At 45.2% G+C, this 27,114-nt stretch overlaps 1 protein-coding gene across 1 annotated transcript in view; it reads left to right on the forward strand.

Moving 5' to 3' along the window:
* LOC141128071 (multidrug and toxin extrusion protein 2-like) overlaps positions 1-27,114 on the forward strand; it is a 181,393-nt gene that overhangs the window by 116,562 nt on the left and 37,717 nt on the right. The window contains exon 15 of the mRNA XM_073615137.1: positions 18,859-18,953. Within this exon, the coding sequence (XP_073471238.1) occupies positions 18,859-18,953 (95 nt within the window). The remainder of the gene's footprint in view (positions 1-18,858; positions 18,954-27,114) is intronic.

The following is a 27,114-nucleotide window of genomic DNA, read 5'->3' on the forward strand; positions in this document are numbered from 1 at the left end:
CGGACCAAAGTAGGGCATGAACTACCTTGAAGTTGCTGCAACTTTATTTTGGACATACACTATATTACCAAAAGTATTGGGATACCTGCCTTTACATGCACATGAAATTTAACCGCTTCAGCCCTGGAAGGATTTACCCCCTTAATGACCAGGCCATTTTTTGCAACACGGCACTGTGTCTCTTTGACTGACAATTGCGTGGTGGTGTGACGTTGTATCCAAACAAAATTATTGTCCTTTTTTTTCCCCACAAACAGAGCTTTCTTTTGGTGGCATTGATCACCTCTGCGGTTTTTATTTTTTGCGCTGTAAACAAAAAAAGACTGACAATTTTGAAAAGGAAAAAAAACAATTTTTTACTTTCTGCTATAATACATATCCAAAAAAATATATAAAAAAACAAATGTGATCATCAGTTTAGGCCAACATATATTCTGCTACATATTTTTGGTAAAAAAATCACAATAAGCGTTTGATTGGTTTGCGCAAAAGTTATTGCGTCTACAAACTATGGGATAAATTTATGGACTTTTAATTTTTTAAAATGTATTTACTAGTAATGGTGGCGATCTGCCATTTTTAGCAGGACTGCAACATTGCGACGGACAAATCTGACCCCAAGTGACACTTTTTGGTGACCAGTGACACCAATATAGTGATAAGTGCTATAAAAATGCACTGATAACTGTATAAATGGCACTGGAAGGGAAGGGGTTAACACTAGGGGGCGATCAAGGGGTTAAATGTGGGGGTAAATGCGTATCCCTGGGAGGTGTTTCTAACTGTTAGGGGGACAGATTGACTGGGAGAAGAGAGAGATTGCTGTTCCCGATCACTAGGAACAGCTGATTTCTCTCTCCTCCCCTGTCAGAACGGTGATCTGCATTGTTTACACTGGCAGATCCCTGTTCTGCCTCTCTTTCCCGAGGTTGTGTGCAAAAGCTAGTGCACGGACCGCCGTACCAGTACAGCGGCAGTATATCTGTGGCGGCTGGTCGGCAAGCAGTTAATGGCATCCTGATCTTAGTCTGTAGGGTTCAGTATTGAGTTGGCCCGCCATTTGCATATATAACAACGTCAACACTTCTGGGAAGGCTGTCCACAAGGTTTAGAAGGGTGTCTATGACCATTCTTCTAGAAGCGCATTTGTGAGGTCCCCCAAAGAAAAGGGGATTGGAAAAAAATACTTTTACAGACAGAACAGAGATGGTGTCAAGGCTGGGCCTTGCCCTTGCTTCTCTCAGCTGTCTGCTAATTGCCAGCTCCTATCTCTCCACAGTGACTCACCTGTTGATGATATCCTGCTCGTCAGTCCCGCCTACTTAAGCCATCCAATCCAGATGATCTCTGCCTTGGTCACATCTCTAGAGACGCTCTCCTGTGTTCCTGTTAAAGATTTGCTTGGCTGACATTCCTTCTGGCTCCAGATCCTGCTTGCTGTTCTACTACACTGTTCTCTGGCTCTCTGATGTTTTGGCTTGTTTGACTATCTGTTCTGGAACTCTGGCTATGTTTTGACTACGTTTACTCTGTTTACCTTTTTTATTATTTTTAAACAAGTGTGATTTAACTGTACTTCTGTCTCAGTCTGATTCATGGTTTCTGACAGTAGGCAAAGGCCATGAATTCAGAAGATACAGTCAATCCACTTGTTGGTAATATTTTTTCCAGATTGAATGAGCAGGATCACTTCATGGATCAGTTTGCCATGGCGTTACAAACACTCCTGAGTCGCACGGCTCACCTGGTATCTCCCACTGTGGTTGCTCTGGTACAACCTGTGTTGCAGGCTGTCCCTGCTGCTGCTCCAGTCTCTGCGCAGGCACCCGCCTCGAGTAATTCCTCTATAAGAGGTATGTCTGGTTCCGCTTCCCAAGTGATTTGGGGGCGATCCAGTCTAATGCAGAGGGTTTCTCAACCAGGTTAAGATATACTTTGAGATTCTGCTCCAGGCGTTTCCCACGGATAGAAGCAAAGTAGGTTTTGGGATATCTTTGCTTTCTGAGAGAGCCTTGGCCTGAGCAAACCCTCTATGGGAGACGCAAAAACCTGTTGTCTTGAGTTACCCTGAGTTTGCGGCTTCTTTTAAAAGGGTATTTGACGTTCACGCACGCTCCGCTTCCGCTGCCAAGTGCCACATGTCCATCCAACAGAGTACGAGAACTGTTCCCGATTACGCCATTGAATTCCATACTCTGGCAGCAGAGGTTGCTTGGAACAATGAGGCCCTCGTGGATGCTTTTTCTCATGGTCTCTCGGATACCATCAAGGATGAGATAGCAGCCCTAGATATACCCACTGAGCTGGAGAAGTTGATCACGTTTGACATCCTCATCGACTCCAGACTCAGAGAAAGACTCTCTTTTAAGGATGAACCCATGCGCTTGGGCTTTACGCGTCTCTCTGCAGATGAGAGAACCCTTAGGAGGAGGGAGAGATTGTGCCTTTATTGTGGCCAGGCAGGCCACTTTTTGAAGTCTTGTCCTACCCGTCCAGGGAACGCCCGAACCTTGAGGTCTTGTCACGGACAGACCTTAGGTGGTGTTGTTTCGTCCCCAGTTATCCAGAAGGATAAGCCCCTGGTTTCAGGTTACCCTTTCTTGGGCTGAGTCCTCCGTCGAGATACAGGCACTAATCGACTTTTCATTGATGCTGCCTTTGTATCGAAGCACTCGATTCCGCTGCAGCTGTGTGACACTCCACTTGCCATTGAGGCTCTTGATGGGATACCTCTACAGCCTGCCCATGTGACGCATGTGATTGTTTCGTTGTCTATGACCATAGGGGCTCTTCACCATGAGATAATCCAATTGCAAGTTATTTCCTCACCTAAGTTTCCGCTGGTTATTGGTTATCCTTGGTTACAGAGGCACAACCCCTCTTTTGATTGGCTCTGTGCTGAGGTTCTCTCCTGGTTGCCACAATGCAGTAAGACATGCTTCCAGAAGGTAGCCAAGGTCCTGTGCACCTCTTCACTCTCCTCCTTGCCGGAGGAGTACCGTGATTTTAGTGATGTCTTTGACAAAGGTCAAGCCAGTAGTTTGCCTCCACACCGGTCATATAATTGCACAATTGACCTTCAACCTGGTGCCATACCCCTTCGTGGCCGGGTTTACCCTTTGTCGGTCTTGGAGGATAATACCTTGGAGGAGTATGTTGCAGACGCACTTTCTCGAGGTTTCTTCTTTTTGAAGAAGAGTGGTGAACTGAAACCTTGTATTGATTATACGATTCACGATTAAGAATGCCTATCCCATTCCATTGGTTATGGAGTTATTTGACTGCCTCAAGGGAGTAATGGTTTTCATGAAGCTTGATTTGAGATGGGCATACAATCTCGTGAGGATTAAGGAGGGTGACGAGTGAAAAACTACGTTTAATACCAGAACAGGCCATTATGAGTACCTCGTAATGTCTTTTGGCCTTTGTAACGCCCGGGCAGTTTTCCAGGAATTTATTAATGATGTCCTTCGAGATTTGTTGCAGTTATGTGTGGGGGTTTATCTCGACGATATCATCATATTTTCCAAGTCCCTGGCGAACAGCCTCTATTGTAAATTGGAGAAGTGTGAATTCCATCGCGAACAGGTTAAATTCCTGGGTTATGTCCTTTCCACTGCTGTTTTTTCGAAGGACCCAGAGAAACTTTCAGCAGCCCTACAGTGGCCCCGACCCGTGAGTTTACATCCTCTGCAGCGTTTTCTTGGCTTTGCCAACTATTATCGGAAGTTTATTCGTAACTTCTCATCTCTGGTCAAGCCCCTGACTGATATGACCAGAAAGGACGGTAACCCACAGAGTTGGTTTCTGGAGTCCATTAAGGTCTTTGAGAGTCTCAAGGCTGCCTTTGTTTCTGCTCCTGTATTGGCACATCCTGATCCTACGTTTCCTTTTATCCTTGAGGGAGATGCTTCTGAGACTGGAGTTGGTGCCCTTCTGTCTCAACATCCTATCCTACATCTGAGAGCTCTATGCTTCCTTGTGGCTACTTTTCCAAGAAATTGTCACCTGCGGAGTGCAATTACGAGATTGGTGACAGAGAGCTGTTAGCGATCATTTTAGTCCTGAAGGAATGGAGACACCTCCTCGAAGGTACCACTGTGCCGGTTCTCATTCTTACTGACCATAAGAATCTCACATTCTTGTCTGAGGCTAAACGCCTCTCTCCCAGAAGGGCGCGATGGGCCAGTCCAGATGATCTCTCCCTTCGCCTTGGTCACATCTCTAGAGATGCTTTCCTGTGTTCCTGTTAAAGATTTGCTTGGCTGACATTCCTTCTGGCTCCACATCCTACTTGCTGTTCTACTACACTGTTCTCTGGCTCCCTGATGTTTTTGCTTGTCTGACTAACCGTTCCGGTTCCTGAACATTTTGACTACGTTTACTCTGTTTACCTTTTTTTTTTATTATTATTATTAAACAAGTGTGATTTAACTGTACTTCTGTCGCAGTCTGATTCATGGTTTCTGACAGATGGATGTATAAATTAAAGGCCACATCTCCCCCAGGATTAGATGACGCAGTCACCTTTATACCATTTTTGAAGGGATTTGCGTCAGGCAAAATGGACTAAATATTACATACCTTCTTTTCCCCCCTTTTTTGTGATTAGGTTGTCATTGGTATTCTTAAATATTTCTTATTTTCCCACTTTGAAGACGTCTAATTTAATGTATGAACTTTCTAAGGTAATTTTGCAATGTTTAAATCAATTTTGGCAGCATCGCTGCGACCCCAGGATTGTTTTTGTGCTGTTGTTATTGAACAGTGTTTGCTCATGGGGCTTTCCAGGCCCTAGGGACTAGCTTCCACATTTATGCCTTTCTGCCCGCTGGGTACGTCCTTGTGAGCAAATTTGGGCACACCTCCGTGCTGTTGATTTCCCCATCTCACCTTTGCCGCCTTCCAGGTGATTTGTGCAAGCGCGGGAGCTGCGCGTGAACAATCTAGCCTGGCTTCGCTGTGTGGAGCGCATGACATCAGCGTCAGTAGCCGTTCAAGCCCCCCGGAGGCGGCGATGCTGGGAGGGGAAGCCAGGGGGGATCAAATTGTTTTGGCATTAGCTGAAGGTGATTATGTAGGCTTATCACTTGTTCCTGATATATATAAAGCCCCCTTTCTTTCACAGCATTCAGGTGCTGGAGTTCAAACCGTCAGTTCATGCTGAGTGTAAGTAAGCTAATTTTCTTTTTCTACTCTCCAATATACCTAAGCTTTGGAATGCTATTAAATAGCCGTTCTCTTGTTTGATTATAGGGCTTTTCAGAGAGGTTTTTGTCTCTCTTTTGTCTCTCTTACCCTTTAGCTTGCAACTCTATGGCCATTCATTTTCCAAACAAGTATGTTCTGCCTTACACATTGTCATGTTAATTTACTTGCATGAAGGATTGTATTTAAATATGCACATCCTTTCCTTTGATCTTTATTTCTAAATATTAAAACAGATATGCTGATGCAAGCTTTAACTGACTCTAAATAGGTTATGATTGTTTATTAATGAAATGCCCCTATTTTTAAATTCACCTAACATGAGTGAAATGCCTCTATTGCCTCTCTGATGGCCATTGATCCTCTGTGGGACCTGGAGCCCCACTGGGCTGATACCTGAATGACACACACTACCTAGTCATTCTTGCTGGTCTGGACTTTTGATTATGTCCATATTTCTGTAAGTGTAAAACATATTTTTGATAAATATTATATGAGTCAATAATTTATTATGTATTTTTGGTACACTAAAATTTCACTTTGAATGAAAATTTTCTTCTCCTTTCTTTCTCCTCCTTTTTTCCTTGTTCTTATGTATATAGGATTGCTTCCACTTCTTTAACCCTGATGAAGACTTTGTATAAGTTGAAACGCGTTGGGTTGGTTTGGTGGATATGCAATTTATGTTAAATTTTCATAATTTGTATTCGTGCTCCCTGTATGTTCAGCAGGAACATTTTACAGATTAGGACATGAATTGTATAGACCAGCTATTTTTAACATTGTTCAGGTCCAGGTGACAGATGCACCCCGTTGGTGTCTGAAGTGCAACGCAAGATAGTGGATCCTACGGCTGACTGCTGTGGATGGAGCTCTAGGTGATACAGAAGAGCAGGTACTCTGTAGTACAAACACAGATTACACTGGGAGCTATGGCATGAGCTTTCCCAGGGCGCAGAATCTAAGAGCCAGTGGGTGTTCACCAGAGGCCCCTGATGGGGATAGATTTAGCTGCAGTCTGGCTCCAGTTTGCGACCCCTAGGGCCTCCAAGCTCACGCTCACGGTAGACTACAGAGAGGTAGAGAGGAAGCAGCAGACTGCAACAACAAAGGATAGTCAGGAGATAGCCAAAGGTCAGGGCAACAAGCAGATAGGGATAGTCAGGGGATAGCCAAAAGTCAGGGCAACAAGCAGGTAAGGATAGTCAAGAACAAGCCAAGATCGGTAACTGGAATCAGACTAGAACACACAGCAAGTAGCACATGGAAGCCAGATACACAATATTAATCAGCAGAGCTGGCTTGCAGAGCACAGGTTAATATAGCATTCCCTGATAGGGGTTGGGGTGGAGCTATGCTTTGAGGAGAGATTACTTAAGCAGCCAGGTGAGAGTGGCTGGCCTCTTAAGCTGAACACATGGAGAGGTAAACTGACAGACAAACATTACAGCATAACCATGACACTGACACTTTACTAGACATATAGTGCATAAACATAAATAAACAATAGTACAGTGCTGAAAAATGAAAACATGCATGAAAACAAAAAAACGTAATATTAACTCATGTGTCAAAGATATCAATCTCGATATTGCAAAGTTATAAGCTGAACCACTCTAACCAATATGAGATGTCTAGAGTGGTCTAAACGTGACAATCAAATGGTAATAAAATACAAACAAAAAGTTTATAGAACAAAAATCAATAGTTCAATAAACAATAATCATGTTTGGAAAAGATGAGTCCCAAAAAAACTTGAGTTGGTATCACCCATGAGGGAATGGAATATTAAAGAACTCCACTATCATTCTTTGATCCTCCACCAATGTGTAAAGCCAGAACGCTTATCAGAAAATATGCACTCATATACTACAAGTATTGAGTCAAACATGCAGTTAATGGAACTAAATTACTCCAACCGTATCCAACACTTCCTGATGGCTGGTATGGATATCCAATTGATCTGGACATAAGTAGAAGAAATCAATTTTCAAATGACAAGCTCCCAGCACATGGATAACCTCATCAGGCAAATTTGCAGCTCACAGATACATGTAGGAGACACAGCAAGTATTCCGCACATAGTGTAAAACTGTTTAAAACCATGTATTTAAAAGATAGATGTGCACTTACATAGGTCCACTTGTAAATAGTGCTAAAAATTTGAACATTAAATCCTTGGATAATAGAAATAAGGATCGCAGTGATGTTATAGACACAAACTCTAGCTGACACGTTTCGTTCTATTGGACATCATCTGGGGTGATGAATTAGAGCGGAGACAGCAAGCCAGGCCTTTTCGTCCACATCAGTGCCTGACCTCACAAATGCGCTTCTGGAAGAATGGTCAAACATTCCCATAAACACACTTCTAAACCTTGTGGACAGCCTTCCCAGAAGAGTAGAAGCTGTTATAGCTGCAAAGGGTGGGCCAACTCAATATTGAACCCTACGGACTAAGACTGGGATGCCATTAAAGTTCATGTGTGTGAAAAGGCAGGTGTCCCAATACTTGTGGTAATATAATGTATATGAATGATTACCATTGATGTCCAAAGTTGCATGGCAAGTCGCACAAGTGTGAATGAAACCTTCATATCTTCATGGCATTTTCATGGATTTTTCAATGTGGCTCCAGATGTCATAGATTGGGACTTTGTGCATGAGTTTGGACATTTATTTTTTGCTTATGGCATCTTATTTGCAAATGTTTTTTATTATATGCACATTTACAGTGGTGTCGCTAGGGGTGTGTGGTTCGCACCCGGGTGACACCCGCTAGAGGGGTGACACCAGGGCTGTGTTTTGGCCTAGGCCGACAAGGCCTAGGCCGACACTTTGCGGGGGGCTGCAAAAAGAGCCGCCCCCCCCCGCATGAGTGAAAGTCCCCCCACCCGATTCCTGTCTCCCGCGGCTGCCTCCCACACACATGCAGCCCACGGCGGCCGCGGTACTGCTGTGTATGGGCGTGCTTGGCAGAGGGTGGAGGGGCGTGTGTATGGGCGTGCTTAGCAGAGCTCACGCCCCTCCACCCTCTGCCAAGCACGCCCATACACAGCAGCGCCGCCCGCTACAGCAAGGTGGCCACCGTGGGCTGCATGTGTGCGGGGGGCAGGCGCGGGAGCCGGGAATCAGGTGGGGGGACTTTCTCTGATGCAGGGGGCGGCTTGTGACTCACGCCCCCATAAGCGGCCGGTGACTGGCGGTGACACTGCTTTCCTTAACTCTTCTACTCGGCACTGGGGCGAGGTCTGGCAGTGATGTCAGGAGGAGAGAGAGAGAAGCACAAGGGAAACCCCCAGGACAGCAGGTAAAGTCATTTAATAAATTATATCAGTGTTATGGGAACAGTGTTGGCATTTGATGGCACAGTGGCTACAATTGATGGGCACAGTGACAGCGTTTGAGGGTACAGTGGCTGCAATTGATGGGCACAGTGGCTGCAATTGATGGGCACAGTGGCTGCGTTTGGTGGGCACAGTGGCTGCGTTTGGTGGGCACAGTGGCTGCGTTTGGTGGGCACAGTGGCTGCGTTTGATGGGCACAGTGGCTGCGTTTGGTGGGCACAGTGGCTGCATTTGGTGGGCACAGTGGCTGCGTTTGGTGGGCACAGTGGCTGCATTTGATGGGCACAGTGGCTGCATTTGGTGGGCACAGTGGCTGCGTTTGGTGGGCACAGTGACTGCGTTTGATGGGCACAGTGGCTGCGTTTGATGGGCACAGTGGCTGCGTTTGATGGCACAGTGGCTGCAATTGATGGGCACAGTGGCTGCAATTGATGGGCACAGTGGCTGCAATTGATGGGCACAGTGGCTGCGTTTGGTGGGCACAGTGGCTGCGTTTGGTGGGCACAGTGGCTGCGTTTGATGGCACAGTGGCTGCGTTTGATGGGCTAAGTGGCTGCGTTTGGTGGTCACAGTGGCTGCATTTGAGGGCACAGTGGCTGCAATTGATGGGCACAGTGGCTGCTATTGATGGGCACAGTGGCTGCTATTGATGGGCACAGTGGCTGCATTTGGTGGGCACAGTGGCTGCGTTTAGTGGGCACAGTGGCTGCATTTGATAGGCACAGTGGCTGCGTTTGATGGGCTAAGTGGGATATATTAAGTGGAGGTGGTGCTGCTCTAATCCTCATAAACCCCACTGTGCCTAGGTAACAATGAGCAGTCACTTACTCCAGTGATAGAAAAGCTAACTACAATGTGCTAATGAGTAATGAGGCCGAGCGGTGCTATAAAACACCTAAAGTGCTGTATAAAGGAAGCAATCAGCGTGAGTAAGCATGTATAAAATAAATCCTGTGTAGATAGAAAATGGTAATCGACCTCAAACATAAATGTATATGTGACATATGTAAACTTCTGAGGCCAAAGCAAAAATTCTCAAGAAAACCAAAAAATAACAAATAAAGTTACACTAGATGTCCGTGGAGATCTGCAATCACTACAATAAGGTGTCCAATGCCTACAGCATGTACTGACAGATACATACAGTGATGATAAAGCAATATGTGCAATAAAGTGGCCAATGCGTTCAGTGGGTGCTCACACTTAGATATAACATCAAATAATTTGTGCAGCAGCAAAAAACATATACAAAAGTGACAAGTGCAATATGAGCTGATTCCAATAATCGTCCAAACGTACCACACAGTGAAGAAAAAATGTTCAACAATAATTATAACCAAAGAAATAAATCAGCGTGCAAGGTTACAGTGAATGTCCATGGGGATCCATAATATATGGGCTAAGCGGCTGCGTTTGGTGGGCACAGTGGCTGCATTTGAGGGCACAGTGGCTGCGTTTGATGGCACAGTGGCTGTAATTGATGGGTACAGTGGCTGCTATTGATGGGCACAGTGGCTGCATTTGGTGGGCACAGTGGCTGCGTTTGGTGGGCACAGTGGCTGCGTTTGATAGGCACAGTGGCTGCGTTTGGTGGGCACAGTGGCTGCGTTTGGTGGGCACAGTGGCTGCGTTTGATGGGGCACAGTGGCTGCGTTTGATGGAACAGTGGCTGCAATTGGTGGGCACAGTGGCTGCAATTGGTGGGCACAGTGGATGCGTTTGGTGGGCACAGTGGCTGCATTTGATGGGGCACGGTTGCTGCGTTTGATGGCACAGTGGCTGCAACTGATGGGTACAGTGGCTGCAATTGATGGGCACTGTGGCTGCATTTGGTGGGCACAGTGGCTGCGTTTGGTGGGCACAGTAGCTGCGTTTGATGGCTCAGTGGCTGCGTTTGATGGCACAGTGGCTGCAATTGATGGGCACAGTGGCTGCGTTTGGTGGGCACAGTGGCTGCGTTTGATGGGCACAGTGGTTGCGTTTGGTGGGCACAGTGGCTGCATTTGAGGGCACAGTGGCTGCGTTTGGTGGGCACAGTGGCTGCGTTTGGTGGGCACAGTGGCTGCGTTTGATGGCCCAGTGGCTACAATTGACACACAAAGTTTGAGAGCAGGCTATAAAATTTTTGTCTGAATTTCCGATCGTGTGTACACAAATCCGACGCACAAAGTGCCACGCATGCTCAGAATAAATAAAGAGATGAAAGCTATTGGCTACTGCCCCGTTTATAGTCCTGACGTACGTGTTTTACGTCACCGCGTTCAGAATGATCGGATTTTCCGTCAACTTTGTGTGACCGTGTGTATGCAAGACAAGTTTGAGCCAACATCCGTCGGAAAAAATCCTAGGATTTTGTTGTCGGAATGTCCGATCAATGTCCGACCGTGTGTACGGGGCATAACAGTGTAAATTTGCTGTCCACTCAAAATAACTTAACACACAGCCATTAATGTCTAAACTGCTGGCAACAAAAGTTAGTACATGGGAATAGGGTAAAATAGTGTAGCGCTATAAAGTGCAAATGCCAAAATACGATGGTATGTGACTACACAAAGTAGAATAACATGGATAAAAAAATGCAAATGCCAATGCATAAATTGGAACTATAATATAAACCACACGATGTGACCAATGTGATTACAAAACATGTGTGCAAAACACAGGAAGTGCATACATCCAGGGTAGGGTTGTCCCGATACCGATACTAGTATCGGTATCGGCACCGATACCTAGCATTTGCCCAAGTACTTGTACTCGGGCAAATGCTCCCGATGCTTCCCCCGATACCTGGAAGTCAGCTGTGATCGGCGCGTGGGGGAGTTACAAGATTCTCCCCCAGCGGCTTTCAGCAGCTTTAGTGACATACAGCGGTGATCGCTCACCGCTGACTGTCACTGCATCCTCCTCCATGCCCCCTCCTTTCCTCTGTCCCCCTCCGCTTTCCCCTCTGTTCCTCTCTCCTTCCCTGTGTCTCTCCGCTGTCCCCTCCGTTCTGCTGTGTCTCTCCGCTGTCCCATTCCGTTCCCCTCTCCTTCCCTGTGTCTCTCCGCTGTCCCATTCCGTTCCCCTCTCCTTCCCTGTGTCTCTCCGCTGTCCCCTCCGTTCCTCTCTCCTTCCCTGTGTCTCTCCGCTGTCCCCTCCGTTCCTCTCTCCTTCTCTGTCCCCTCCGTTCTGCTGTCTCTCTCCGCTGTGTGTATGGATAGAGTCAGCTGACTCTGTCCATTCACATAACTGATACATTGTAATCTCCTGTGATTACGATGTGTCAGTTTATGAATGGAGAGGAGCCGCTGTCTTCTCTCCATTCATTCTCAGTGCAGCTGAGGCTGCAGAGAAAGGGACTGGGGAATCTCTATCCTCTGTCTCTTTCTCTGTCTCAAGGGGGAGATATCAGAGGTCTGTTAAGACCCCTGATATCTCACCAAAGCCCCCCAACAGGGCTAATTAAAAAAAAAAAAAAAAAAAAAAACATATAAAGAATAAAAAAAAATATTATTGTAAAAAATAAAAATTGTAAAAAAAAAAAAAACACACACACACACACACACACATACACCGTTCACCCCCTCCCCCCCCCCCCCCCAAAAAAAAAGAAAACACTGTTAAAAAAAAAAAACACTGCCACGTGACATTAAAAAAAAGTATCGGTAATCAGTATCGGCGAGTACTTGAAAAAAAGTATCGGTACTTGTACTCGGTCCTAAAAAAGTGGTATCGGGACAACCCTAATCCAGGGGTAAGTAAAATTATGATGAGTCATATGGAATAAAGTCCACAAGGAATAGGGGGTAGCAAAGATGTGCTTCTTCCTGTTGGGATAACACCAAGGCAGTAGAAAAAAAAACGAGTTGTCTGTAGTCACTAAAGAAATAGGATGGGTACTCTTACCGGCTGGGGTGGACACACATGTTTTTACAACAGTGGGTCAAACGAGCTTGTGATCCAGCAGGATCTAAATCAGGTGCTGTACGCAGGAGATGGATCAGATGCAGGGTCCTCCATTTACCAATAGCGATTTCCAGAGGCAATGAAATATCCGGATAGATATACATCGAGACAACTCCTTATAGGCTCCAACGAACATAGCATAGGAAAAAAGAAGGAGGGCTCCAGATAGTGCAGGTCAAACCAATAGGTTTATTGGAGTATATAAAAAAATTACTATATTAAAAGTGATCACAAAACCATAAAAGAATTAAAAAGCAATGTGGGGTGCAGTAAATGCTGCCCCGACGCATTTCGACATTAAGGTCTTCAACAGGGGCACAAATCGATATGGTGCTAAACTTTCTAGAATACACATATTTCTATTGTTGTGTAGGATCTGGGGCTGCTGTCCCTTCATTCCTCTCTCCCCCTTTCCCCCTCCATCCCTCATTCATCTCAGACTCTAACCACACACCCTTTGAGCCACGCCCATTTAAGCCACTCCCACTATTTCACGCAAACCACGCCCATTTTTGCCGCAACGCTTTGCGCAACGCAGTTTAAATTTTTTGCTAAGTCACGCCTACAAACGCATGCCCCGCCCCCTTGTTATTATACGGCTCCGCCTACAGCCAAAAAAGTGTCCCACATTTTTTTTTGCAATGTTGGCAACTATGTATTGGGCATGGAGTTCACCAGAGCTTCACAGGTTGCCACTGGAGTCCTCTTCCATTCCTCCATGACGATATCATGGAGTTGGAGGATGTTAGAGACCTTGCACTCCTCCATCTTCCGTTTGAGGATGCCCCACAGATGCTCAATAGGGTTTAGGTCTGGAGACATGCTTGGCCAGTCCATCACCTTAACCCTCAGCTTCTTTAGCAAGGTAGTGGTCATCTTGGAGGAGTGTTTGGGGTCGTTTATCATGTTGGAATACTGCCCTGCGGCCCAGTCTCCGAAGGGAGGGGGATCATGCTCTGCTTCAGTATGTCACAGTACATGTTTTTCATTCATGGTTCCCTCAGTGAACTGTAGCTCCTCAGTGTCGGCAGCACTCAGGCAGCCTCAGAGCGTGACACTCCCACCACCATGCTTGACTGTAGGCAAGATACACTTGTCTTTGTACTCCTCACCTGGTTGTCGACACACATTCTTGACACCATCTGAACCAAATGCGTTTATCTTGGTCTCATCAGACCACAGGACATGGTTCCAGTAATCCATGTCCTTAGTCTGCTTGTCTTTAGCAAACTGTTTGCGGGCTTTCTTGTGCATCATCTTTAGAAGAGGCTTCCTTCTTAGACAACAGCCATGTAGACCAATTTGATGCAGTGTGCGGTGTATGGTCTGAGCACTGACAGGCTGACCACCCACCCCTTCAACCTCTGCAGCAATGCTGGCAGCACTCATACGTCTATTTCCCAAAGACAACCTCTGGATATGACACTGAGCATGTCCACTCAACTTCTTTGGTCAACCATGGCAAGGCCTGTTCTGAGTCAGTTTCAGGGTCTTGGCAATCCTCTTATAGCCTAGGCCATTTTTATGTACAGCAACAATTTCTTTTTCCGATCCTCAGAGTTCTTTGCCATGAGGTGCCATGTTGAACTTCCAGTGACCAGTGTGAGAGAGTGAGAGAGATAACACCAAATTTAACACACCTGCTCCCCATTCACACCTGAGACCTTGTAACACTAACGAGTCACATGACACTGGGGAGGGAAAATGGCTAATTGGGCCCAATTTGGACATTTTCACTTAGGGGTGTACTCGCTTTTGTTGCCTGGGATTTAGACATCAATGGCTGTGTGTTGAGTTATTTTGAGGGGACAGCAAATTTACACAGTTGCACAAGCTGTATGCTCACTACTTTACATTGTAGCAAAGTATAATTTCTTCAGTGTTGTCACATGAAAAGATATAATAAAATATTTACAAAAATTTGAGGGGTGTACTCACTTTTGTGAGATACTGCATATGTGTGTGTGTGTGTGTATATATATATATATATATATATATATATATATATATGGGTCATTGGTGCTTAAAGTGATTGTAATGCCGCGTACACACGAGCGGACTTTACGGCAGACTTTGTCCTGCGGACTTTTCGACGGTCTTTACGACAGACTTTCCGAATGAACGGACTTGCCTACACACGATCAACCAAAGTCCAATGGATTCGTACGTGATGACGTATGACCGGACTAAAACAAGGAAATTCATAGTCAGTAGCCAATAGCTTCCTAGCGTCGGTTTTTGTCCGACGGACTAGCATACAGACGAGCGGATTTTTCGACCGGACTCGAGTCCGTCGGACAGATTTGAAACATGTTTCATTTCTAGGTCCGTCAAACTTTTGAGAAAAAAAAGTCAGCTGGAGCCCACACACGATCGAATTGTCTGACGGACTCAGGTTCCCTGGACCAAGTATGCCGTAAAGTCCGGTCGTGTGTACGCGGCATAAGGCTTCGTTTTTAATTTTTAAAAAATAACAAACATGTCATACTTACCTCCACTGTGCAGTTCGTTTTGCACAGAGTGGCCCCGATCCTCAACTTCTGGGGTCCCTCGGTGGCGCTGGTAGCTCCTCCCCACATCGTATAACCCCCTAGAAGAAACACTCTCCTGGGGGGTTACCTTGCGGGCTCACTCCCGAGTCTAGCATTCGCCGTCCATAGAGGACTTGGCCCCGCCTCCCGGCACCCGAGTTATTGGATTTGATTGACAGCAGCGGGAGCCAATGGTTGCGCTGCTACCAATCTATCCAATCAAGAGCTGCGACAACGGAGAGAGGGGAAGAGCGTGTCTCCGGTGGAGGAATACAGGACTCAGGTGAGTAAAACAGAGGGGGCTGGGGGGCCAGTCAGTGACAGAAGTTTTTTCAACTTAAAGGGGTTGTAAAGGTAAAAATTTTTTCACCTTAATGCATTCTATGCATTAAGGTGAAAAAACTTCTGACAGAACCGCCGCCCCCAGCCCCCCCGTTTTACTTACCTGACGCCTCGAAAGTCAGCTTCGCGTTCCCGACATCTGTTCCTCCGCTCACCCTGGCCGCTGATTGGCTGCAGTGGATGGATTGAAAGCAGCGCAGCCATTGGCTCGCGCTGCTGTCAATCACATCCGATGACGCGGCGCGCCGGGGGGCGGGGCCGAGTGATACAGCGAGCGGCTATAGCCGCCTGCTGTATCACGGGAGCGCGCCCGCAAGCACTCACCACCGTGCGAGGGAGCTCGCATTAAGGTGGTGAATGCTTGCGGGGAGGAGCTGAAACAGCCGCCGAGGGACCCCAGAAGACGAGGTTCGGGGCCACTCTGTGCAGAACGAGCTGCACAGTGAAGGTAAGTATAACATGTTTGTTATTTTAAAAAAAAAAAAAAAACACCTTTACAAACGCTTTAATGCGTAGGATGCATTAAGGTGAAAAAACATGAGGGTTTACAATCCCTTTAACACAAAGAGTACAGGGGTCAGGAGTGCATAACATACAGAGTGAAGGGGCAGGAGTTCAAATCTCACAAAGTGCAGGGGTATTAAAGCGGAACTCCGGCCACATTATTTTTCCATGTCCTTGTTGCTGATCTCCTACCTTCACCTACCTTATCATCCATGTTCTTCTGAGCTCCTCTGTAATTTGCTGCTGAACTTGCTAAAAAAAATTATTGCCTGGGTATTTCCTGTTTGTAAGACCGCTGGCTTTTCCCATGGAGGAGATGTCCTTCTTCTCCTCTCTCCCTCTCTTCCTCCCTGAAGTCACCGCCCCCCCCAACTCCGTCCCCGCCGCACCACCCCCCGCTCTGCTGCCCGCCTGCTTTTTCTGTGCAGAACGGGGATGATTATCATCAGTAATCCCTTGTATGACACAGTGGGGTTCTCCCGCAGTGTCAGGTATTGTATACGAGAACGGCGAGTGCTGATGTCCCACCCCCCGCCGTTATTGGCACAGTGTGCTTTCAATCATAATAACGGCGCGGGGGGGGGCATCAGCGCTTGGCTTTCTTGTATACAATACCTGACACTGCGGGAGATCCCCACTGTGTCATGCAAGGGATTACTGATGATAATCATCCCCACTCTGCACTGATGTTCCCTGACATGCTGGTCCTATGGTGTTCCCTGACATGCTGGTCCTATGGTGGACACTGACATGCTGGTCCTATGCTCCATGCTGGTCCTATGGTGGTCCCTGACATGTTGGTCCCTGACATGCTGGTCCCATGCTGGTCCCATAGCTCCCAACTGTCCCTGATTTTGAGGGACTGTCCCTGATTTGGAGCAATGTCCCTCTGTCCCTCTTTCCTCCTCATTTGTCCCTCATTTTGGTCTGATCTATATTGTTGTATTTAAAATGCACTTTTTATCTTTCAAAAAGTGTTTCCCAGCACTAAAATTTTCATCCGATGTCTAAATTGCTGCATTTGTAAATTTTAAAAGCCAAAATAAAGAAACAGTAGTGGTAAAAAAGCCCTTGTGGATATAATTAGTGCTTTTTTATTTTGTTAATGCTCCACTAACCACTTAAGCCCTGGATCATTTGGTTGGCCAAAGACCAGAGCACTTTTTGCGATTCAGCACGGCGTCGCTTTAACTGACAATTGCGCGTTCATGCGACGTGGCTCCCAAACAAAATTGACGTCCTTTTTTCCCACAAATGGAGCTTTCTTTTGGTGGTATTTGATCACCTCTGCGGTTTTTATTTTTTGCGCTATAAACTAAAATAGAGCGACAATTTTGAAAAAAACGCATTATTATTCTCCTACATATTCTTGGTAAAAAAAAACGCAATAAGCGTTTATTGATTGGTTTGCGCAAAAGTTATAGCGTCTACAAAATAGGGGTTAGTTTTATGGCATTTTTATTAATATTTTTTTTTTACTAGTAATGGCAGCGATCTGCGATTTTTATCGTGACTGCGACATTATGGAGGACACATCGGACAATTTTGACACATTTTTGGGACCATTGTCATTTTTACAGCCATCAGTGCTATAAAATTGCACTGATTACTGTAAAAATGACACTGGCAGGGGTTAACCACTAGCTGGCTAGGAAGGGGTTAAGTGTGTCCTAGGGAGTGATTCAAACTGTTAGGGGGTGTGGCTACAAGTGACATGTCACTGATCACCACTCCCGATCACAGGGAGCTATGATCAGTGACAGTGTCACTAGGCAGAATGGGGAGATGCTTGTTTACATTAGCATCTCCCCGTTCTTCAGCTCCGTGAGACTATCACGGGTATCCCTGCGGACATCGAGTCTGCAGGATCCGCGATCCTACTCATGGAGCTTGCGGCAGGGTTGCGCGCGCCGCCGGCACACGGTGCCAAATTCAAAGGGACGTACAGGTACGCCCATTTGTGCAGCCATGCCATTGTTGGCAAGTGGTTAAGAGGGTGTGGCAGGGGGCGTGTCCTATGCTTACATACATTTGCTAGTAGGTGTCCCTCATTCCCATCTCAAAATGTTGGGAGGTATATGGTCCTATGGAGGTCCCCAACATGCTGGTCCCATGCTGGTCCTATGGTGGTCTCTGACATGCTGGTCCTTGACATGCTAGTCCCATGCTGATTCTATGGTGGTCCCTGACATGCTGGTCCCATGCTGGTCCTATGGTGGTCCCTGATATGCTGGTCCCATGCTGGTCCCTGACATGTTGGTCCCATGCTGGTCCTATGGTGGTCCTTGACATGGTGGTCCCTGACTGGTGGTCCCTGACAAGCAGCACTGGTGGTCTCTGACATGGTGGTCCCTGAAATTCGTCACTGGTGGTCCCTGACTAGTACAAATTCCCTCTTTACAGTACAACTTTACTCCCTCTAGTACAGCTCCCCCAGTACAGCTTTTCCCCTGAGTACAGCTCTGCCACCTCAGTATAGCCCCCTACCCCCAGTACAGCTCTCCCCCTCCATAAAACACATTGACCAGACCAGGGCAGTTCAGAATAAGTGAAATCTTCCCTCAACTGGGTCATGTGATTGGAGTGGGGGAGAAGCAGCCTCCCTTGCTCTGAACTGACAGACTGCTGTTAGCACTAGCTGTTGCAACATGGACGCTCTGGGGGGAAGGAGTGTGTAGTAAACCGTATTTCATCTACACCCCATATAGGACCCTGAAGCTCAGGGATCTCAAGACAGTCTGGCTATAGCAATTGGCAAATAGACGTGTCTAACAGTAACCTATTGTTTTGCTTAAAATAATTGGAGAGAAAGATTCCTAAATAAGCCAACACTTAGTTTATTGCTACAACTGTATCTGAAATATTTTCTTCATACTGGCTAATAAATTTCACCATTTGATTTTTTTTTTCAAAAGTAATTATCATAGCTTTTGGTGCTAATAGCTGTATATTTTTCAAATGCATGTTTTATCTTCAAGGTCTATGGATTGGAATGTTTTGTCCAGTGTTGTTGCAAACCTGCATCTATATACCTTATATCTGTTCTATCAACTGGCAGAAGGCCTGTGAAGAGGTAATGAACTTACATACTCAGTTAAAGGATGCTGTAGTTATACTTAAAATTAATTTGTGCTTTGCCCATGACGGGCAAAGCAACTTAACTGCCCCCCTCCCCATCTGCACATATTATTGTTCCTTTGCTCCTTCACTATTTGGTTAAGCAGCTGGTAGAGACGAGAAATACCCGGTACTTCCTGTTATGGGGAGAATCTGAATCACTCTCATTCCTCACATGTGACTGTCTGACAGTCCAGACTATAAGCACACCTGCTTCACTGAGAAATGAGCACTGAATGAAATTAGCCCATGTTATAGGATTACTAGGACTAAAGAGCTGGCATGAGCATGGGGCTAAATGTCTGGACTAAAGGAACATTAAACAGGCAAATGGATATCCCCTGCTAGTGTACCTTTGGCAACTCAGCCCCTTGGCTTCAAGAGATTCTGGGACAAGATTGCAGGCAGTTATAGAGCAGCAACCCCTGGTATTAATAGACACATTTGTCTGTCGTGCAGCATCAGTGTGAACTTATTGAGGTGTATCACTTAGATATATCTGTTCCTGGAGGGTCTAAAACATAGGACTGCAATATGATGGAGTTTCTCATTCAATAGCTGTGGGGCTCAGTATGAATATGTGTACTATTGCAGTAATAGATGTCAATTGGGGATACCTTGCCTGATATTTATTAACAAACATATTTACTAACAAACAAGTTGGTTGCTCAGCAGAAGCTGTCTTGGTGCAAGAGACGCTTTAAGAATTTGTCATTCTGTATCCAACATCTTTTTTATTCTTTATAAATTATTATATTACATACTTTTATTTATCTGGTCAATATAACCAGAAAGAAAGGCGAGGAGCAGCCGCACCAGGAGAATGCAGGATATCAAGCCACACACGTGGCAAAAGAAAAGGGGAATCAAGCTGCAGCAGCAGCTGCTAAACTGGAGCGGTTTGCTCATACTACAGGCCAGTCGCCAGCCAAAGGGCCTCAGCAATTACAATCAAAGCGACAGTCTGGGCCCTCTCTGGACAGAAAGAGCTTGGGACAAATGACAGGGGCATCTGCATCAACTGCTTCCAAAACTGCTTTAAAAACTGGGAGTAATAAGGGTCCAGAGGGGGAGACTATGGGGGCCATGCCAATGTTAGCCCCTGAAAACTGCCTCACCATTGCAGGAGGAACCAACATTGTCAGATGTATTATTAGCAGTAAACGCATGCAAAAACTCTTTCAATAACCTCTGTGAACAAATAGGAGGAATTAAGGAGGAGCTACTTGGAATAGGCCAGGAATTGCGGAGGACTGTGGAAAGGTCAACGGCCCTAGAGGAGAGATTAAGTCTAGTGGAAGATGATTTATTTCCCTTAAAACAAGAAGTTAAAACAATGTGAGAACAACTAGGTCTTCAAGCCCTAAAAATGGATGAATTGGAAAATAGATCACGCAGGTGTAATGTGCGGGTGGTGGGTCTCCCAGAGAAGTGTGAGGGCCCTAATCCCATAGGGTTTATAGAGAACTGGTTCAAAAAAATGTTTGTGGACAATGCTTTCTCGCCTCTCTTCGCAATAGAAAGAGCCCATAGAATTCCATTTAGAGCCCCACCACCAGGAGATCACCCCCCCCCCCATCAATGCTTTTGAAAGTGTTTAATTTTAGAGATAAAGAGTCCCTCCTAAAGAGAGCTAGAGAGATGGGGAATGTTCTTTACAATGGAACAAGGGTATCATTATATCCGGATTTTTCTCCAGACTTACAAATGCGAAGAGCAGAGTTTGTATCGATTGAACACTCTCTACAGAAGTATAAAATTGCATATGCTCTACTGTATCCAGCATGCCTGCGAATAACGGCCTTTGGGGGAAGTTCTTTAATACAGCAGCAGAGGCAAAATGGCTGGAGGACAATAAGAAGAACTTATAGTCTACCGTGCATAAGTGGAGATGACTGGGGGTGGAGAGGGAGGGTAGGGAGGGTGTTTTTTTTTTCTCCCCCTCCCCTATTTATTTATTTATTTATTTATTTATTTATTTATTTTATTCATTTTTTTTTTCTTCTCCCCTCCCAGTCGGACTTGTTTTGTTTTTGGTTAACAGAGGATATTTGTTGTTACAGCATAAGGTATTTTGTTGTCGACTAGGGGAGTATGTAGGGAACCACATGTAAGTAAAATGTATTATGTTTGAGGAGAAGTCACCATTAGTAAGGATGTTTGTGGGGGGGTGTGGGTGGTGTGGGGTGGAGTGTGGGTGGAGTGAGGGGGAAGGGAGAATGATGGAGTTTGTAGTTATATTGGACACGTGCGAGAGGATGGAATGGGATGGGAAACAAGAAATGGTCATTCACAAAACCCTTGGGGTTAGCCTAAGAAGGCATGGGGGTGGTGGGGGGAGGGTGGGAGGGAAGTGTTGGGAGGAGGGTTGAGGTACATTACCTACATTAACCACTTCGCATCCAGGCCAATTCTGACACTTCGCTCCTACATGTAAAAAATCATAATTTCTTTGCTATAAAATTACATAGAACCCCCAAACATTATATATGTTTTTTTAGCAGAAACCCTAGAGAATACAATGGCAGTCATTGCAACTTTTTATCTCGCACAGTATTTGCGCAGCAATTTTTCAAACACGTTTTTTAAAAAAAAAAAAAAAACAGTTTCATGCTTAAAAAAAAAAACAAAAGAGTAAAGTTAGCCACATTTTTTTGCATAATGTGAAAGATGAAGTTATGCTGAGTAAATAGATGCCTAACATGTCACACTTCAAAATTGCACACGCTCGTGGAATGGCGCCAAACTTTGGTACCTAAAAATCCCCATAGGCGACGCTTTAAAATTTTTTACTGGTTACATGTTTTGAGTTACAGAGGAGGTTCTAGGTCTAGAATTATTGCTCTCGCTCCAACGTTCGCGGCGATACCTCACATGTGTGGTTTGAACACCGTTTTCATATGTGGGTGGGACTTATGTATGCGTTCGCTTCTGCAAGCGAGCACATGGAGATAGGGGCGCTTTAAAAATTGTTTTGTTTTTTTTATTGTTAATTTTACTTAAAAAATTGTATTTTGACACTTTTAAAAAAAAAAAAATTTTTGATCACTTTTATTCCTATTACAAGGAATGTAAACATCCCTTGTAATAGGAATATGGCATGACAGGACCTCTTTACAGTGAGATATAGGGTCAATAAGACCCCACATCTCACCACTAGGCTGGGAAGCCTAAAATAAAAAAAAAAAACAAAAAAAAACGATCACCGCTTCCCAGCCGAGGCGGCGACGTTTTTTTGAATGCAGAGGCCGGGCATGACGTCATAACATCGTGCCCGGCCTCCGAACGATCATAGAGACTTAGGCGACCATCTGGTCCGCAGGAAATCTCCATGGTCAACATCCGGGGCCGGCGGATCCGCTCTCCGACTCACCGATCGCTGAGGTGAGTCGGTAGAAGCACCGGAGGGCGGCAGGAGGGGGGACGTCCCCTTTCGCCGCCCGTAAGAACGATCAAGTGGTGGAACAGCCGCTATGATCGTTCTTATAGTGTACGAAATCGCTGACTGAAGATGCCGATCTCTAAATGATGTCTGTAGCTTCAGGCATCATTCAGATATAACCCCGGAAAGTCGAGGCTGTCATATGACGGCCTAAGGATATCAAGTGGTTAATATGTATACACAGGGTTGTGACAAAGACACAAAAGTATGTAGCACTAAAAAAATGGATATGCACAATAACACACTTTGCCAATGAACAAGTATGTGTAAATTACACTGATGTAAGCACAGTGAAGGGTGAAATGTTTATAATAAGGTGTGTTTTTTTTGCTGATGAATGTGTACAGCTCTGTCTCCCTCTGTCCCTTTTTACTATATGAAAATAACAGAGACCCCCCTGATGCAACCCAGCACATTTAATATAGCCTCTTGGAATGTCAGGGGTCTCGGCAACCCGGTTAAAAAAACTGCTGTTTTTTGTACACTCGAGAAATGTCAGGTGGACTTGGTTTGCTTACAGGAGACGAACCTAACAAAGGATACCATGGTACACTTCTATGGTAAGAAATTTCGGTTCCAATACCATTCAGTTTACTCCTCTTATTCTAGGGGAGTGAGCATAATGGTGAGGTCTGAGGTGCGTTTCTCCTGCCGAGAAATCAACATAGATAAAGGAGGGTGCTATGTGTTTTTACACTGCCTGATAGAAAACAAACCATATGTTGTGGCAAATCTTTATATTCCACCACCCTTTAAACCGGAGATTTTATATAAATTTGCAGAATTTCTAGAAGATAAAGAGGGTATTCCGGTTAAAGTGGTGGGGCACTTTAATGAAGTTCTTGATAAGAGAATAGATAGGTTTCCGCCGGGGAAACAATCTGATAGGGTCCCTGAGGGCCGCTTAGCCCAATTTATGGAAGAGGTGGGAATGTGTGACATTTGGAGAACTCGGAACCCAATGAGGCAGGAGTACTCATGTTTTTCCAGCTCACATGCTACACTATCTAGAATTGATATGGCCTTTGGAAATGGAGGCATGTTACAGCTTGTAAAGAATATTGTATATGCCCCAAGGGGAGTGTCGGACCATTCACCATTAATACTGATGATTCATATTGAGGGCCAAAACCTCCCAAGAGACTGGAAAATAAGCCCATTCTGGCTGGAACTAATGGGGGAACCAACTGAGGTAATATTAAAATTTAAAAAATTTGTAACATTGAATGAGGGTACCGCATCAGCGGGGATAGTGTGGGATACCCTGAAGGCGTTCCTCAGAGGGATACTAATACAGGAGGTTGCAAAGATTAAGAGGAGGTCCAGGGAATGGGAAGAGAGTATTAGGAGTGAAGTTATGGAGACAGTAAAACAATACGTGGAAGATCCAACCCCAGAAGTACACGTGAGGTGGCTTAAAAGTCAACAGAATTATAAAAACGTTGTTATTAGAAAGGCTGAGGAAAAGAGTCTTTTTTGGAGACAATGTGCTTTTGCTGAGGGGGAGAGTGCAGGTTGTATGCTTGCTCTGTTGGTGAAAAACAATAACTCCCCATCAGCTATTGCAGTGATTAGGATGCCAGGGAGAGAAATCTCCTCTCGGACACCTGAAATTGTGGACTCGTTCAGACAGTAAATTTAAATCTAGGCGGGAAGAAGTGGTCGGAGAAATGGATCATTTTTTTGGGGCGATTGAGGTACCAGTCCTTTCAGAGCAGGATAAAGATGAATTAGAAACCTCTATAAATTTAGAGGAATTGCAATGGGCAGTCGCCGGGGTGGTTAATCATAGGTCTCCCAACAGAGATTTACAGGCAGTACGTGGAGGTGATGCTCCCAGAACTGCTGAGAATGTTAGTTGAGGTGGCAGTAGGGGGGAGGATGCCCTCCTCGATGACAGAGGCCACAATAGTAGTTTTGTCGAAGGAGGAGAAAGATCAAATGGACATTTCATCTTATAGACCAATATCACTGCTATGCTCAGATGCCAAAATATTGGCAAGAGTGTTGGCAGGTAGGGTGAATAAATGTATACAAAAGCTTATACACCCAGATCAATCTAGGTTTATCATCGACAGATCTACTAGTATTAATTTTAGGAGGGTGTATCTGAATTTGCAGATTCCGACGGTAAATATGGGCTCACATGCTATCCTCTCCTTGGATGCCGCCAAGGCCTTTGATAGCTTGGAGTGGGACTATCTGTGGCGGCCTTGGAGACATTCGGGTTTGGACCTATTTTCGTAGGCTGGGTAAAAGCACTTTATAAGACCCCAAGTGCCAGGATAAGGATTAATAACGCATACTCCGAGTTGATCCAGCTTGAGAGAGGAACAAGACAGGGATGCACTCTATCACTCCTGCTATTTGCTTTGACGATAGAGCCATTAGCAATAGCAATTAGATCAGCGGGGGGGGGGGATACAGGGATTCAAAGGAGAGGAGGGGGAAGACAGGATAGCACTATATGCAGATGATATCTTGTTTTTCCTTGGTGATACGGATCCATCCCTAGCGGCAGTTATGAATATCGTGGAGGACTTTGGGCGGTTTTCAGTCCTGGTAATAAACTGGGAGAAATCCGCCCTGATGCCTGTAGATCCAATAAAAAATTCTCTGCCATCTTCAATTTCTCAATTGAGGGTGGTGTATAGGATGAAATACCTAGGAATATGGAATAAGGAATATTAACAAGGGATCCAAGCAAGTATGTCGTTGATAACCTGGCTCCTCTCCTGCTCAGATTTAGATGTAAAGCGATGTTTGGAGTTGCCTCCCCTTGTCAGTGACTGGCCGAATTAATTTGATAAAAATGATTTGGATGCCGCAATTGTTGTATCAGCTACATAATTCCCCAGTTTGGACTGGAAAGGAATGGTTCAAAAAAACTGAAACATTGTTTAGGGATTTAATATGGAAGAGGGGTCAGGGTCGTATAGGCTTACAGATATTGCAGTTACCAACAAAAGAGGTAGGAGCGGCAGTTCCACACCCCAGCAGCTATTTATTAGCCGCTCAGTTGCAACATCTTAGGAGATGTAGCATATCGGGTGATGGGAATAAAAGCGAACAAATGATGTTGCAGGGAGCCTTGCATGGTAGCTTGGTTGAAGCCCTGGAAGCAGAATCTCTCCTCCCTGGGAGCCCCACATTAAAATTAATTACAAAAGTGTGGCAGGCAGTGAAAACAGTAATGGGATATAGTGGGCTAACAGAATATGCCCCTATCTGGAATAACAAAAAATAGTCAAGTCAGAAACCTCCAAAGGTTTGATATCTGAGTTATATGAACAGATATGCAGTAAAACCATCATCGGGGAAAGGTCGGCCAAAAATAAAAACAGGTGGGAAGAGGATTTGGGGGAAATAATTACAGAAAAGCAGTAGAGGGGGATACTGGAATTGAGTCCCCAGGTATCAGTTTCCCCCTCACAGAAGATATCACAGTTATTACATAGAGTTTACTACACTCCAAAGAAGCTTTTTCGGTTTGGTTATAGGGCTGATGCCAAATGCCCAAGGTGTCAAGAGACAGGTGACTTGATACATATGATGTGGAGATGCCCAAAGCTATTTAGGTACTGGGCAGTGATATTGAAAGTCATTAATAGTACTTTTGGGACTAAGTTGGAGCTAGATGGCACTATATGTTTGCTGTGAAAAATTGAGGAAATTATTGCGTCGGTAAACATTAAAACGGTAGTAATAAGGTGTTTATTTCAAGCACGAAAGACATTTGCCCAAAATTGGCAATCAGCGAGGCCTCCGACACTTGAAGAATGGGTCAAAGTGATGGATGCCACTGTATGGAGGGAAAAAGTGGTATTTACCAGACGAGAGAACTTTGACAGATTTTTAAAGTTATGGAAGTTATGGCTAGATAAAATGGGTTGTCCACCATAAAGGTGGCTACAGGTCGATAGAGAAGTCAGTTGAAAGAGCAGGTGGACCTGACTGGGAAGTTGAGGGGGGAGCGGAGGGGACAGGGATGGGGGAGAGCAGAGAGAGAAAGTGGAGTAAAATAAAACACATATAATTGGGCTGATTTACGACGCATTTGCGCCATGAGTTGCGGCACACGCTGATGCGCAAATTACATTTTCGTATTTACAAAACATTCACGCCGATAACACAGTGCAATCCCCCAGTTACTATTCTCTTCCCGATCGGTACGCCACTATAGACATGGCACACGGCATCTTTAACTTAAAATTTAAACAAGCTGAAAGTTCCAATATTATGGGGGTCATGTGGGGTGATGTGAGGAAGTATAGTACTAACTGTCACAAATATGCCCAAAATAGAATGAGAGAGGAACTTTCTCTGAACAAGCCGGCTGCGCCGGCAAGTACATTTAGAACTGCGGGAGGTCAATTTATGCACCACGCATGCTCAAACGGCATTTGCGCTTGTTCAAATGCTTTGGTTCACTGCGCCGGCAAAATCTTAGTAAATGTCAAGCAACGTAAATGCATTTGCATAGGTTGAACGGGCGCACCTCTAAACTTTTTTTTTTTAACACTGGTTCACTTCGCGGCTATAATGAAATGTCGGTCCGGCAATACACATAAAAGTTCATTGATAAAAACAGCATTAAGAAAAAAACAAAATTAAGAAAAAAAAATGCGTGGGGTTCCCCCGAAATTCAATACCAGGCCCTTCAGGTCTGGTATGG

The sequence above is a fragment of the Aquarana catesbeiana genome, linkage group LG02, assembly GCF_042186555.1.
Source record: "Aquarana catesbeiana isolate 2022-GZ linkage group LG02, ASM4218655v1, whole genome shotgun sequence".
In the NCBI taxonomy this organism is placed as follows: domain Eukaryota; kingdom Metazoa; phylum Chordata; class Amphibia; order Anura; family Ranidae; genus Aquarana; species Aquarana catesbeiana.